The 13,264-nt window shown below is 43.9% G+C and overlaps 1 protein-coding gene across 1 annotated transcript in view; it reads left to right on the top strand.

Annotated features, from left to right (window-relative positions):
• Positions 1 to 13,264, top strand: part of fndc1 (fibronectin type III domain containing 1) — a 331,091-nt gene that overhangs the window by 305,927 nt on the left and 11,900 nt on the right. The window contains exon 22 of the mRNA XM_067989150.1: positions 1,310 to 1,471. Within this exon, the coding sequence (XP_067845251.1) occupies positions 1,310 to 1,471 (162 nt within the window). The remainder of the gene's footprint in view (positions 1 to 1,309; positions 1,472 to 13,264) is intronic.

The following is a 13,264-nucleotide window of genomic DNA, read 5'->3' as shown; positions in this document are numbered from 1 at the left end:
CCATTATGGAACTGGAAAAACTAGTCAGAGCTTGCATGGCACGTGCTCCAACTAGTTTTTCACGCAATTTCCAGAAGGTTTCTGAAACAGATGCAGGACCCATCTTTGCATATTTAAATTAATCCAATGCTGATTTCAGACAAACGCCAGGTCCAGCAAAAAACAGCACAGATTAGGTGCAGGACCTCGCGTCCAGAAATTGGCATACATTGCGCCTGTTTTATGCCCAAAAAAGTCGATGCGCAAACCATACCCTAGTGTGTCCAAATAACTTTTACTCACTGTGGCCCATGCTAACTGCCAGGATGTTAGATCAGGCTCACCATTTAAATTGAGTTTGACACCCCTGCTATAACGGTTATGGTAACAGGTTTGCAGATGTTCAGATTGTTTTATTATTATGTGTTGGCTATGTCCTCGAAAGTATTTTGGTCAAGTTGTCACTTCACAGACACAGAATAAATTTTGTATCTAATTTACATAATATCACAGCTATTTATGAAATTTCTTCAGAATGTGCAGTCGGGTTCATATTAGGAAATGAAATCAGATTAATAAGGCCATTTAAAAAAAAAGGCAAATCAAGCACTAGGATTCATTTCTAAAGGGATAGAATTGAAAAGCAAAGAAGTTATGTTAAACTTGTATAGAACCTTGGTTAAACCACAGTTCCGGTCTCCATATTATAGAAAGGATATAAAGGCGTTGGAGAGGGTGCAAAATAGATTCACGAGGATGATACCAGAACTGAGAGGATATCCTTATCAGAAAAGGCTGGGGCGCTTTTCTCTAGGGGATTTGATGGCGGTCTTTAAGGTAATGACAGCGTTTGACGTGGAGAAAACTTGTGGGGGAGCCCAAAACTAGAAGTTATAAATATAAAATAGTCGCTCATAAATCCAATAGGGAATTTAGGAGAAACATCCTTATCCAAAGAGTGATAAGAATGTGGAACATGCTACCACAAGGAGTAGTTGAGGCAAATAGCATAGATGCATTTAAGGGGAAGCTAGGTAAGCACATGAGGGAGAAAGGCATAGAAGGGTATCCTGATAGGGTTAGATGAAGTAGGGAGGGAGGAGGCTCATGTGGAGCATAAACACTGACATAGACCAGTTGGGCCAAATATCCTGTTTCTGTGCTGTATTTTCGATGTAACTTGATGTATAATGCAGTTCTACAAATCTCAAATGAAAGGATAGATTAAGAGCTATGCCCCTTACTGATTGCTGAAATATATGTTGCAGTGACTGAAGAGCTTGATTGTAGTAACACGAGGAATATTGTACTGTGTGTTTGTTCCCTGCAGGGGGTGAGCCAATTTGGATTCCTTATACGTTCAAGTATGAACCTTCTTCCAGCGAATGCACAGGAAGGCAGTATGTGAAGCGCACCTGGTACCGCAAGTTTGTGGGTGTGGTACTCTGCAACTCTCTGAGATACAAAATCTTCTTGGCTGAAGGCCTGAGAGGTTAGTGGCCAGTGGAGTTTTTACAAGTCTGTAATGCAGCTGAGCTTACTTTCTGCATTCTCTTTCTATATGCATATGTACATACACACATATGTGCATACGTACGTGAGTGCATGCATGTGTGCTTACGTACATGTGTGCACACACCGAAACGTGCATACAGATGTGTGCATACATATATAAATATGTATTCATAAGTGCATTCATAAATATACTATATATGCAAATATACATACAGATTGTGCATACATAGATCTGAACATTTGCATGCATGCACGTATATGTACATACATATGATTCATGATATTACCCTGTCTTCACCATCCCCTTTGAATACATAGTACCATAATAAGGTACAGGAGGAGGCCATTTGGCCCATTGTGCCTGTGCCGGGTCTTTGAAAGGGCTATCCATTGCCCTGCTCTTTCCAAATTGCGCAACAATCGCCAGACAGGAGGGTTCCCTCCCAGTCGGGGAACACTTCAGCAGTCAGGGACATACAGCCACTGACCTTCGGGTAAGCGTACTCCAAGGCGGCCTTCGAGACACACGACATCGCAAAATCATCGAGCAGAAATTGATAGCCAAGTTCCGCACCCATGAAGACGGCCTCAACCGGGATCTTGGGTTCATGTCACGCTACACGTAAGCCCACCAGCGAACAAAAGCTATCTGTTTTTAATATAACGGGTCATTTGCTGGCTTTCTCTGCCTTCCGGATGTTTCTGCCTCTTTTTTTTCCTGTTTGTTTTTTTTTGTTGAATGTATATTCGGGGGTTCTGTAGGTAACACCTCTCTGTCTGAACACGGTGATTGCCTTGGCAACGGGCAGTTGCAAAGACTGTAATCACCATGTATTGTTCTGTGATTTATAAATGCGTAGGCTTCGAGGAGTTCCTGACATTTACATGAGGAAGGAGGAAGCCTCCGAAAGCTTGTAAATTTCAAATAAAATCGTTGGACTATAACTTGGTGTTGTAAAATTGTTTACAATTGTCAACCCCAGTCCATCACTGGTCTTTCCACACAACCCTGTAAATTTTTTCCCTTCAAGTATTTATCCAATTCCCTTTTGAAAGTTAGTATTGAATCTGCTTCCATCACCGTTTCAGGCAGGGCATTCCAGATCATTACAGCTTGCTGCGTCAAAAAATGTTTCCTCATGTCGCCTTCTGGCTCTTTTGCCGATCACCTTCAATCTGTGTCCTCTGGTTACCGACCCGTCTGCCACTGGAAACAGGTTCTCCTTATTTATTCTATCAAAACCCTTCATGATTTTGAACACCTCTATCAAATCTCCCCTTAGCCTTCTCTGACCTAAGGAGAACAACTCCGGTCTATCTACATAACTGAAGTCCCTCATCCTTGGTACCATCCCAGTAAATCTCTTCTCCAACCTCTCTAAGGCCTTGACATCCTTCCTAAAGTGTGGTGCCCAGAATTGAACACAATACTCCAGCTGAGGCCTAACCAGTGATTTATAAAGGTTCAGCGAAACTTCCTTATATTTGAACTCTATGGGCCCGATATTACCATGGCGGCGGGTTCGCGGCGGGAGGTCGATTACACGCCCAGTGAAATCAGTCTGCTCCGAACGCAATCGCAGGCTGATTGGATCCACTTACCTGTTGTTCCGGGTTCCCCGCTGCTGAGCTGCGCGGCGGGCGGACTGCGCATGCGCAGTAAGGTCTGTCAGCTGGAGGAGCTCTATTTAAAGGGGCAGTCCTCCACTGACGCTGCAAGAAATAGGAAAAATTACAGCATGGAGCAGCCCAGGGGGAAGGCTGCTCCCAGGCTTAATGATGCCTCACTCCAGCTCTTACTGGATGGGGTGAGGAGGAGGGGGGAGGACAGAGATCTTCCCCCATGCGGGCAGGAGGAAGCGGCCTGCCTCTGCCACCAAGAAGGCCTGGCTCGAGGTGGCAGAGGAGGCCGCCTGCACCACCAACATATCGTGCACCTGCATACAGTGCAGGAGGCGCTGCAATGACCTAAGTAGGTCAGCCAAAGTGAGTACACTTACTCATTCCCCTACACTCCGTCTGCCACCCCACATCTCCTTCTGCACTGCCAACACTACTCTGTCACATCACCCCTCACACCCACTCAAACCTCATCCTCATCTTACCTGCACTTACTCACCTCGCCAGTACTCATCCCGCCACTACCACTCAACCCAATCCTCATACAATCTCATGGCTCTATCTCATACTCACCCTCTCATGCATCACTTTCACAGTCAGCCACACCCAACCTGCCACTACCTGTGCTGCAGCCACAGGGCATGCATCACATATGTGCAGTAGGCAGCGTAAGGCAAACGTGTCGTGAGAATGAAGGGGATGCACAAGGGTGTTTGAGGGTTTGTCATGGTTTTTACTTGTATTTAATTTCTGAGCAACTCACATCACATATTATATTAGCACCACTACTGTCATGTCTTTGCGAATCTTGTCTGGTTTGTGCAATAATGCCCTTTCCTAAGTCCCACAACTGCTGCCACCTATTGTGTCACTGCAGAGTGGGTGTAGGCGTATTTGCAGGGCTCTTTTGTGCAGACGACTGAGAGACGTCAGCAATGTCCCCGGTGGCACCCTGGAAGGATGCGGAGGAGAAGTTGTTGAGGGCAGTGGTGACTTTGACAGCGACAGATGGTGCTCGGGCCAGCCGGGAGCAGCTCGGCATGAAGGAGGCTGCAGATGTCCGTGACTACATGTCGAGTGACTCTGAGCCTCCGTGTGCACTGCTGCTCAGAGAGGTCCAGGATGCTGAGCCTCAGTCTGTGGACCTCGTAGCAAGGGTAGTGCCCTCTGCGACGCATCTCTCTCTGCGGTAGCCCTCCCTCCTGCTGTGCAGGTGGATGTGTCACAGCACTATGTTGTGGAGCTCCACGTGTCAGAGGTGGATGGCGAGGCTGGTGATGCTGTTCGCCCCCCGAGGAGGTCCTGACTGCAGCTATGGCGGCCCCCATCTGGAAGATGTACATTTGAGGGGGTCCGCAAGGTAGGTACACGTGTCTGGACCCCTGGGTAAGTGTGCAAGTTGGTGAATTTTGTTGTTAGGAGGAGTGGCGTCCTGCAATGAATGAGGGTCTCCCCAACGCCCCCCACCCCCACCACCTGTCAAATGGACCTTTGCAGCTGCCACAGGCTGATGGCTGCAACACGTCTATTTGAACTGGGAGTGTTTCCCCCAGTACGGGAAACAGTCCCAGTTGTTTGTAAAATCCCAACCCTCCTAAAATATCACGTTAATCAGTTCTCTAAATGACCCGAAATAGCTTAAGTGGCACCCCGCCGGCTTTAATTGCCGGCGGGAGTCCCACATGCGGGGGCTGCGGCGCATGTCAGCGAGCCAGTGGGGAACCCGGAAATGGGGCGGGTTGGAGCCAGGCTCCCAACCCGCCCCGGGAATCCCCGATTTTCGTAGCCCCCCGCCAGGAACGCACCCGATCGCGGGTGCGAAAATCGAGCCCTGTGTCTCTGTTAATAAAGATGACGTGGAGATGCCGGTGATGGACTGGGGTTGACAATTGTAAACAATCTTACAACACCAAGTTATAGTCCAGCAATTTTATTTTAAATTCACAAGCTTTCGGAGGCTTCCTCCTTCCTCAGGTGAATGTTGTTGGAAATCTGTTAATAAAGCCCTGTTAATAATCTGCTAATAAAGCCCTGGGTCCCATATGCTTTTTTAAACAGCCTTCTCAACTTGCCTGCCACCATCAAAGATTTGTGTATGTGAACCCCCAGGTCTCTCTGTTCCTGCACCCCCTTTAAAATTGTACCAATTAGTTTATATTGCCTCTCCTCATTCTTCCTACCAAAATGTATCATTCATACTTCTCTGCATTACATTTCATCTGCCATGCGTTTGCTCATTTCACCAGTCTGTCTGTGTCCTCCTGAAGTTCTCCACATTGTTTACTACATTTGAGTTTCGTGTCATGTGCAAACTTTAAAATTGTACCCTGTATACTGTAGTCAATTTTGACTCTGTTCAATGTTCGAGACTGACACCATACTGTACAGAAAACTACAGTGTACCATATTATAAAGAAATCATGGACTTAAAAGATTCTCCAGCTCTCCTTTTACTAATATCCATCTTGCAGATATTTTTGCTAAGTTTTTTTTTCTCCCTAGGCCAACTTCATTGTTGACTGAAAGGAACCGTGAATTTTGGCAATCCAAATTACTATGTCCCTCTTTACTTTAATTTGAATCCCTCTGATAGGTACCAGTATTTAACACTATCCTGATTGTTTCATTAATTAGTCGGTTTCTCTATGGAGCATATGTCAGTGCCCTGCTTTAAAGGTTTTCTCACTCCTGGGCTACATTAACCATTTCATGTCGAACTGTTGTCTGTGATCCGTTCTTCAGTGCATCTTCATCATGCATTTCTGCATACTTTTTGCCTCAGTATTAACTTTCTGCTGACCAGTTTCTTTTTCCTCCTTTTTGGCAAATGTTTTTTCCATGGCATGCACCATATGTCCAGTAAGATTCAATCCTGTAAGAGCAACTGCTCTAATTGAAGAGTGGTTCCAATATCTCAACAGGCCGTAGGCCTTTGTAATCATGTTCTTCATGTCCATGGTAGCCATTCTTGGGCTTTCCAGCTATCTTATCAAAAGATCAGGAGGTGTCTGGAGGTCTTTGCTTCTCTCCTCCTGCTGGATCCTGATGCATCAGGTGGTGGCCAGGCTATCACATGCAGTTTTCTCATTGTTCAGTATAGGCAAGGACGCTAATATCTCCACGAGAAAGCTGTCAATTTACTATTCTCAACTACACTTTCCTGACTTTCACTAGATTGTACATTTATACTAGATTGATATCTTTTGGTAAATCATGCCCAGGTCAATGACTTTAGAAAAATCCCATTTGGTGGTGTAATTTCTGTGTTTCTACACTTTAATTCTCAATCACTTCCTCACATCTAATTTTACACGTCCCATTATATTACCATTTCATCTCACTCATGACCCCCTGGAGGAACTTTACTGTCCAATACAATATTTACTGGCTGTCCAATATCTCAATACATTTTTGGTTTATTTTAGTTAAATTCTTCTTGAACCACTTTTCATTTCCCAAAATATCCTGCTACGTTATGCCTGAGTCCGTTCTATCATTTCAAAATTATCCCAATTCCAGACAGCAGTATTGTTGGACTGACAGGACTTGTCAATGTGCAATTTCATTTCCCCCACCCCACCCCCAAAATACTATCTTCCTTGATACACAGCATTGGACAGGAACCATTTAGACTGGACTCATTTTATTTTAAAATATAATTTGATTACCCCCTTAAACTACAGGTAAATTTTCCCTTCTCGAGGGCATGAACAGCAACTCTTATCAATTCCAATTTCAGAAACAAATTATGTCCAGGCTTACGGTAGAGACAGAAGTGCTTGTAATTATTTTTCAAGGTAACTCCCATATTTCCCTTCTCCTTGAGCACTTTGTCTTGGAAAATAACAAATAACCCTGAGTTGGTTAAAACCGAGCCTTTGAAAGGCAAAGTCTTAGACCAAATGTTACCACATTGTGACATTTGATATCTGCGAACGTCTGCAGATAAGGTCTTAAATTCTTAAGGCCGCTGGATCGCTTCCACACCAACGCTTCTGCCATATTTCCCTGTCTAAAAGAAAAGGAAATAGATTGTGGCTCTTCTTGTGAGCCCAAGGGGTTAATTTGTCAATTCACGATTTTATGATTTCATTCTGTCACCATGGGGACATATCCAATTAAATTAAGAAACTTAGAAATCTTATATGCGTAATTAAAGCACTGCGCCAGAAGAACATGGGAAAGCCTATCTCCCAAGTTTCCCCTCTCTCTCCCATTAAGGGATGATAAAACTGCTTATGAGTCAGCAGATTAACAGGCTTGGAAGTTCAGGGGGTGGGGAGCAGTCAATCACAATAGCTTTTTTTTAAGCTGTGTTGTCATTAAAACAAAAATGCTTTAAAGAAGTTCAAATTGATCTTCTTCCAAAAAGTCTTTGTGCTTTTATAACAGTAATAACTTGTACAAAGATCCAAATACAATTAAACTCTGGATAATACATTTCAGCTACTCTGATTTCCAATTTTCAAAACATGAGCCATGAAGGCACAAAAGATTTACCAATTTACCAATTTTTATCCATCCTTAATAATTGAAAATCCATTAAACTGCAGAAATCAATAGTATTTCCTTCTATTAACATCAAACATTCCATGAAACAATTCTGCAGTACAGTCTAACTACTCCAGATCATTATCGCAGAGATAGCTGAGATCCTTTAACTTTTTTTTAACCTTCATGGTCACTTTGTTATGACCACTGTCAATCACAAGATCAGACAGTCAGTTTGCTAACAGCTATCACATTTCAGTATTTTTTTTTATTCGTTCACGGGATGTGGGTGTCGCTGGCAAGGCCGGCATTTATTGCCCATCCCTAGCGAGATTTTTACAACTGAGTGGCTTGCTAGGCCATTTCAGAGGGCAATTAAGAATCAACCACATTGCTGTGGGTCTGGAGTCACATATAGGCCAGACCGGGTAAGGACGGCAGGTTTCCTTCCCTAAAGGACATTAGTGAACCAGATGGGTTTTTACGACAATCCGGTAGTTTCATGGCTATCATTACTGATACTAGTATTTTAATTCCAGATTTTTATTTAATTAATTGAATTTAAATTCGCCAGCCGCCGTGGCGGGATTTGAACTCGTGACTCTGGATTTTAGTCCAGGCCTCTGGATTACTAGCCCAGTAACATAACCACTACGCTACCGTACCCTGATATTTGCCATTATACCTTAAAACACGATTAAACAAATAGTTATGTCAAAATGTCCCAATATTTTAACATCAATTCACACTCACCAATACTCAACATAACTTAAACTTCAAATCACTCGACATTTACTTCAAATCATTCAGCATTTCAGAAATTCAAAATGCTAATTTTTATGTGATAATCTCATGTCCAGAATTTGAGACGCTCACATTTTTTTATTGGAACCAGAATTTTACGTGGCTTATTGATATAGTCAACCTCAATAACTCCAATTTTAATTCAGCAATATCAGAATTAAACACAAGACAAAACAGATTAAATTAATCAAAATAGCACATGCCTACTAAAACCCCATAAATTACATCGTTTTGTTTCATTCTTTCTTCAGGCACTCCTTTCCAAAAACAGTGAATATGCTGGAAATAACTGCTTTCGCAGCTAAACAACACCTTTGTAACATTACACAAAAGAGGAAAACACATAACAAGCATTAAAAAGGGGGTGTAGCCCGCAACAGCGAAAAGAAAGCACTCACTGTGAGGACAGGCTTTTTAAAGAGACAGTACACAGAAAACAAAGCAGCTTGTAATCTTCTCCCTTTCTCCTTCTTAATTCCATCATAGAACCTCATTCTGTACCAACTCGAAGTCTCAATCTCATAGTCTGTGTCCTCACCCAAGCCTGGTGCGGTGAAGGTCCCTCCATCTTTCTATTTGTTCTTCTTTCTTCCTCATCTTTCAACCTAACCTTCCGAATTTCAACTTCCTCTCTCAACCTCCCTAACTCCTGTGGCTGAAAAAAGAAGACACCCGCTTTCCAATCCTCTTTAATTTCCTTCTCTCTTACCTTTTTCTTCATCTTCGTCTCCACCTCAAACAAAGTATGATAAATTTTAACTAATACAGTACAAGTTCCTATGTTCTCCTCGTCCTCTTACACGATCTTATCCTCAGTTACTTGACTTTGAATCCATTTTTTCACCTTTTGACACAAGTGTCCTTCAAGGCTAGTCAAAAACGACACTAAATTTGTTACACATAATTTCTCAAACATCTTATCTCGGGCTCTCTCAACATCGGTTGAGCTAGCCGTTCTGTCGACACCAAAGTGTTAATGAACCATCGCCATATTATTGGTAGTTCACAATGTCCAACACTCCCCAAAGGTTCCCTTCCTTAACTGACTAGGCGATATCAGTCCACGTCAGTCCTAGGATCTCGCTTACACCAAATATGCCAACAGCTATTGTGTTAGTCTCCTGGTATGGGCTTGCCAATTTGCAGTCAATTTTGAGACTGACATCATAATGGTTAATAGCCATGTGACCTTATTTAGCACAAGCAAGAATCAATACCTTATAGTATTTAAGCAGTAGTTTACAAAGCACAATTGAGAATTATATTACCCCATTGTCCTTTGGGTAGAAGCTGCGAATTCGTTCCTTATTCCTTCATGCACATACTCTCGTTCTCATTTACCTGCCTGGTACTTTCTTTTTCTGTCCTCTATCCTGAGTCTGAGTAGGGGCTGGCTACTTATACATTGAGTTAGCCCCTAGCCTCCCTTTTCACTGCAGCAAATTTAAGCCACTTATAGATGGTTTCCTTATAGGGGCCCATCAATCATTCTTCTTTGATTCTGGAATGTAGTTGCTTAGCAACATGTTCCGACAGATAGCATGATTGTGTGTTTTTAACCACCAGTATTGCTGCATTAAAGCTGGTTCCTGTTGTTTCTCACCCATAATCCCGTTAAGTCTTACCCTTTAAACTCCTCATACATTTGTGTGAACACTATATTTCCTTACAATATCCAAGTCCAGGTCATTAATATATATCAAAAAGAGCAATGGTCCTAGTCCTGACTCCTGGGGAACACCACTGTATACTTCCCTCCAAGCTGGAAAGCAACCGTTCACCACTACTCTCTGCCTACTGTCCCCTAGCCAATTTTGTATCCATGCTCCCACTGACCCTTTAATCCCATGGGCTTTGATTTTGCTAACAAGTCTGTTATGCGGTAGTTTATCAAATGCCTTTTGAAAGTTCATATACACTTCGTCAACTGCACTACCCTCATCAACCCTCTCCGTTACTTCATCAAAGAACTCAATCAAGTTAGTCAAACACGATTTTCCTTAAACAAATCAGTTTCAGTTATTAGCCCATACTTTTCCAAGTGCTACTTAAATTTGTCCCGGATTATTGTCTCAGTTTTCCCACTGCCGACGTTAGGCTGACTAGCCTGTAATTGCCAGGTTTATCCCCCTCCCTTTTTTGAACAGCGATGTAACATTTACAATCCTCCAATCCTCTGGCACTGTCCCACATTCAAGGAGGATTGGAAGATGGTGGCCAGAGCCTCCGCAATTTCCACCATTACTTCCCTTTTTGAACATCTCTATCAAATCTCCCCTTAACCTTCTCGGCTCTAAGGAGAACAACCCCAGCTTCTCCAGTCTCTCCACATAACTGAAGTCCCTCATCCCTGGCACCATTCTGGTAAATCTTTTCTGCACCTTCTCTAAGGCCTTGACACACTTCCTGAAGTGTAGTGCCCAGAATTGAACACTATCTTCCAGCTGAGGCCTAACCAGTGTTTTATAAAGGTTTAGCATAACTTCCTTGCTTTTGTACTCTATAAAGCCCAGAATCTCATATGCTTTTTTAACAGCCTTCTCAACTTGTCCTGCCACCTTCAAAGTATGTGCACCCCCATGTGTCTCTATTCCTGCACCCCCTTTAAAATTGTACCATGTAGTTTATATTGCCTCTCCTCATTCTTCCTACCAAAATGCATCACTTCACACTTCTCTGTGTTAAATTTTATCTGCCATGTGTCTGCCCATTTCACCAGTCTGTCTATGTCCTCCTGAAGTATGTTACTATCCTCCATATTGTTTACTACATTTCCAAGTTTCATGTCATCTACAAACTTTGAAACTATACTCTGACCTGGACTTGGGTATACAGTGTTCTGGAGCTCCCACATGGCACAGGATGTGCATGCAACGGGCCCCAGCTGTCCTGCCATGTTAGCTAAAATACCAAGACACATATTTCGATGGACATATTCAACAATAGAGAATCCCACAAGTAGAAAATCAAGGGGCAAAGGGGAGGGAGGAACTAAAAACAATCACTATCACTGGAGAAAAAGTACTAGATAAACGAATGGGTCTAAAGGTTAGTAAGTCCCCTGGACCTGATGGCTTGCATCCGAGGGTCCTAAAGGAAGTGGCTATAGAGATAGTGGATGCATTGGTTGTAATCTTCCAGAATCACTAGATTCTGGAAAGGTCCCAGCGGATTGGAAAACCGCAAACGTAACACCCCTATTCAAGAAGGGAGTGAGACAGAAAGCAGGTAACTATAGATCAGTTAGCCTAACATCTGTCATTGGGAAAATGCTAGAATCCATTATTAAGGAAGTAGTAGCAGGACATTTGGAGACTCACGGAGAGTCAACATTGTTTTTATGAAGGGGAACTCATGTCTGACAAATTGATTAGAGTTCTTTGAGGAAGTAACGGGCATGGTGGATAAAGGGGAACCAATGGCTGCAGTATATTTGGATTTCCAAAAGGCATTCGATAAGGTGCCACATAAAAGATTACTGCAAAAGATAAGAGCTCATGGTGTTGGGGGTAATATACTGGCATGGATAGAGGATTGGCTAACTAACAGAAAACAAAGAGTCGGGATAAAAGAGTCATTTTCAAAATGGCAATCTGTAACTAATGGGATGCCGCAGGGCTCTATGCTGGGGCCTCAACTATTTACAATATATATCAATGACTTGGATGAAGGAACAGAGTGTCTTGTGGCCAAATTTGCTGATGATACAAAGATAGGTGGAAAAGCAAGTTGTGATGAGGACACATTGTCTGCAAAGGGATATTGACAGGTTAAGTAAATGGGCAAAAATTTAGCAGATGGAATATAATGTGGGAAAATGTGAAGTCATCCACTTTGGGAGGAAAAATAAAAAAGCAAAATATTATTTGAATGGAGAAATGCTATAAAATGCTGCGGTACGGAGGGATCTGGATGTCCTCGTACGTGAAACACAATGGGCTTGATTTTTGCACCCGCAATCGGGTGCGTTCATGGCGGGGGGCTGCGAAAATCGGGGATTCCCGGGGCAGGTCGGGAACCCGGCTCCAACCCGCCCCATTTCCGGGTTCCCCACTCACGCACTCACATGCGCACGCAGCCCCCGCATGTGGGACTCCCGCCGGCAATTAAAGCCGGCAGGGTGCCACTTAAAGTACTTGAACAGGTACTTCAGGTCATTTACAGACCTGATTGACCTGATATTTTAGCAGGGATGGGATTTTGCAAATGAATGAGACTTTTTCCCGTACTGGGGGAAACACTCCCAGTTCAAATGGACATGTTGCAGCCATCAGCCTGTGGCAGCTGTAAAGGTCCATTTGACAGGTGGGGGGGGAGGGGGTGGGGGGAGACCCTCACTCATTGCAGGAGGCCACTCTTGTCACTTTGGACAAAGTTTGACCTCACCACCCTCCTCCTAACAACAAAATTCACCAACTTGGACACTTACCCCGGTGTCCAGACACATGTACCGACCTTGCGGACCCCCTCAAATGTACATCTTCCGGATGGGGGCTGCCGTAGCTGCAGTCATGACCTCCTCGGAAGGCGAACAGCATCACCAGCCTCGCCGGCCAAGCCGTCCACCTCTGACACGTGGAGCTCCACAACAGAGTGCTGTGACACATCCATCTGCACAGCAGGAGGGAGGGCAACCGCAGAGAGAGATGCGTCGCAGAAGGCACTACCCTCGCCACAGGGTCCACAGACCGAGGCTCAGCTTCCTGGACCTCTCTGAGGAGCAGTGCACACGGAGGCTCAGAGTCACTCGACATGTAGTCGTGGACATCTGCAGCCTCCTTCATGCCGAGCTGCTCCCGGCTGGCCCGAGCACCATCTTCTTACCTGTCGCTGTCAAAGTCACCACTGCCCTCAA

This window comes from Heptranchias perlo, chromosome 8 (genome assembly GCF_035084215.1).
Source record: "Heptranchias perlo isolate sHepPer1 chromosome 8, sHepPer1.hap1, whole genome shotgun sequence".
NCBI classification, from domain to species: domain Eukaryota; kingdom Metazoa; phylum Chordata; class Chondrichthyes; order Hexanchiformes; family Hexanchidae; genus Heptranchias; species Heptranchias perlo.
This window is presented reverse-complemented; position numbering and strand designations above follow the sequence as displayed.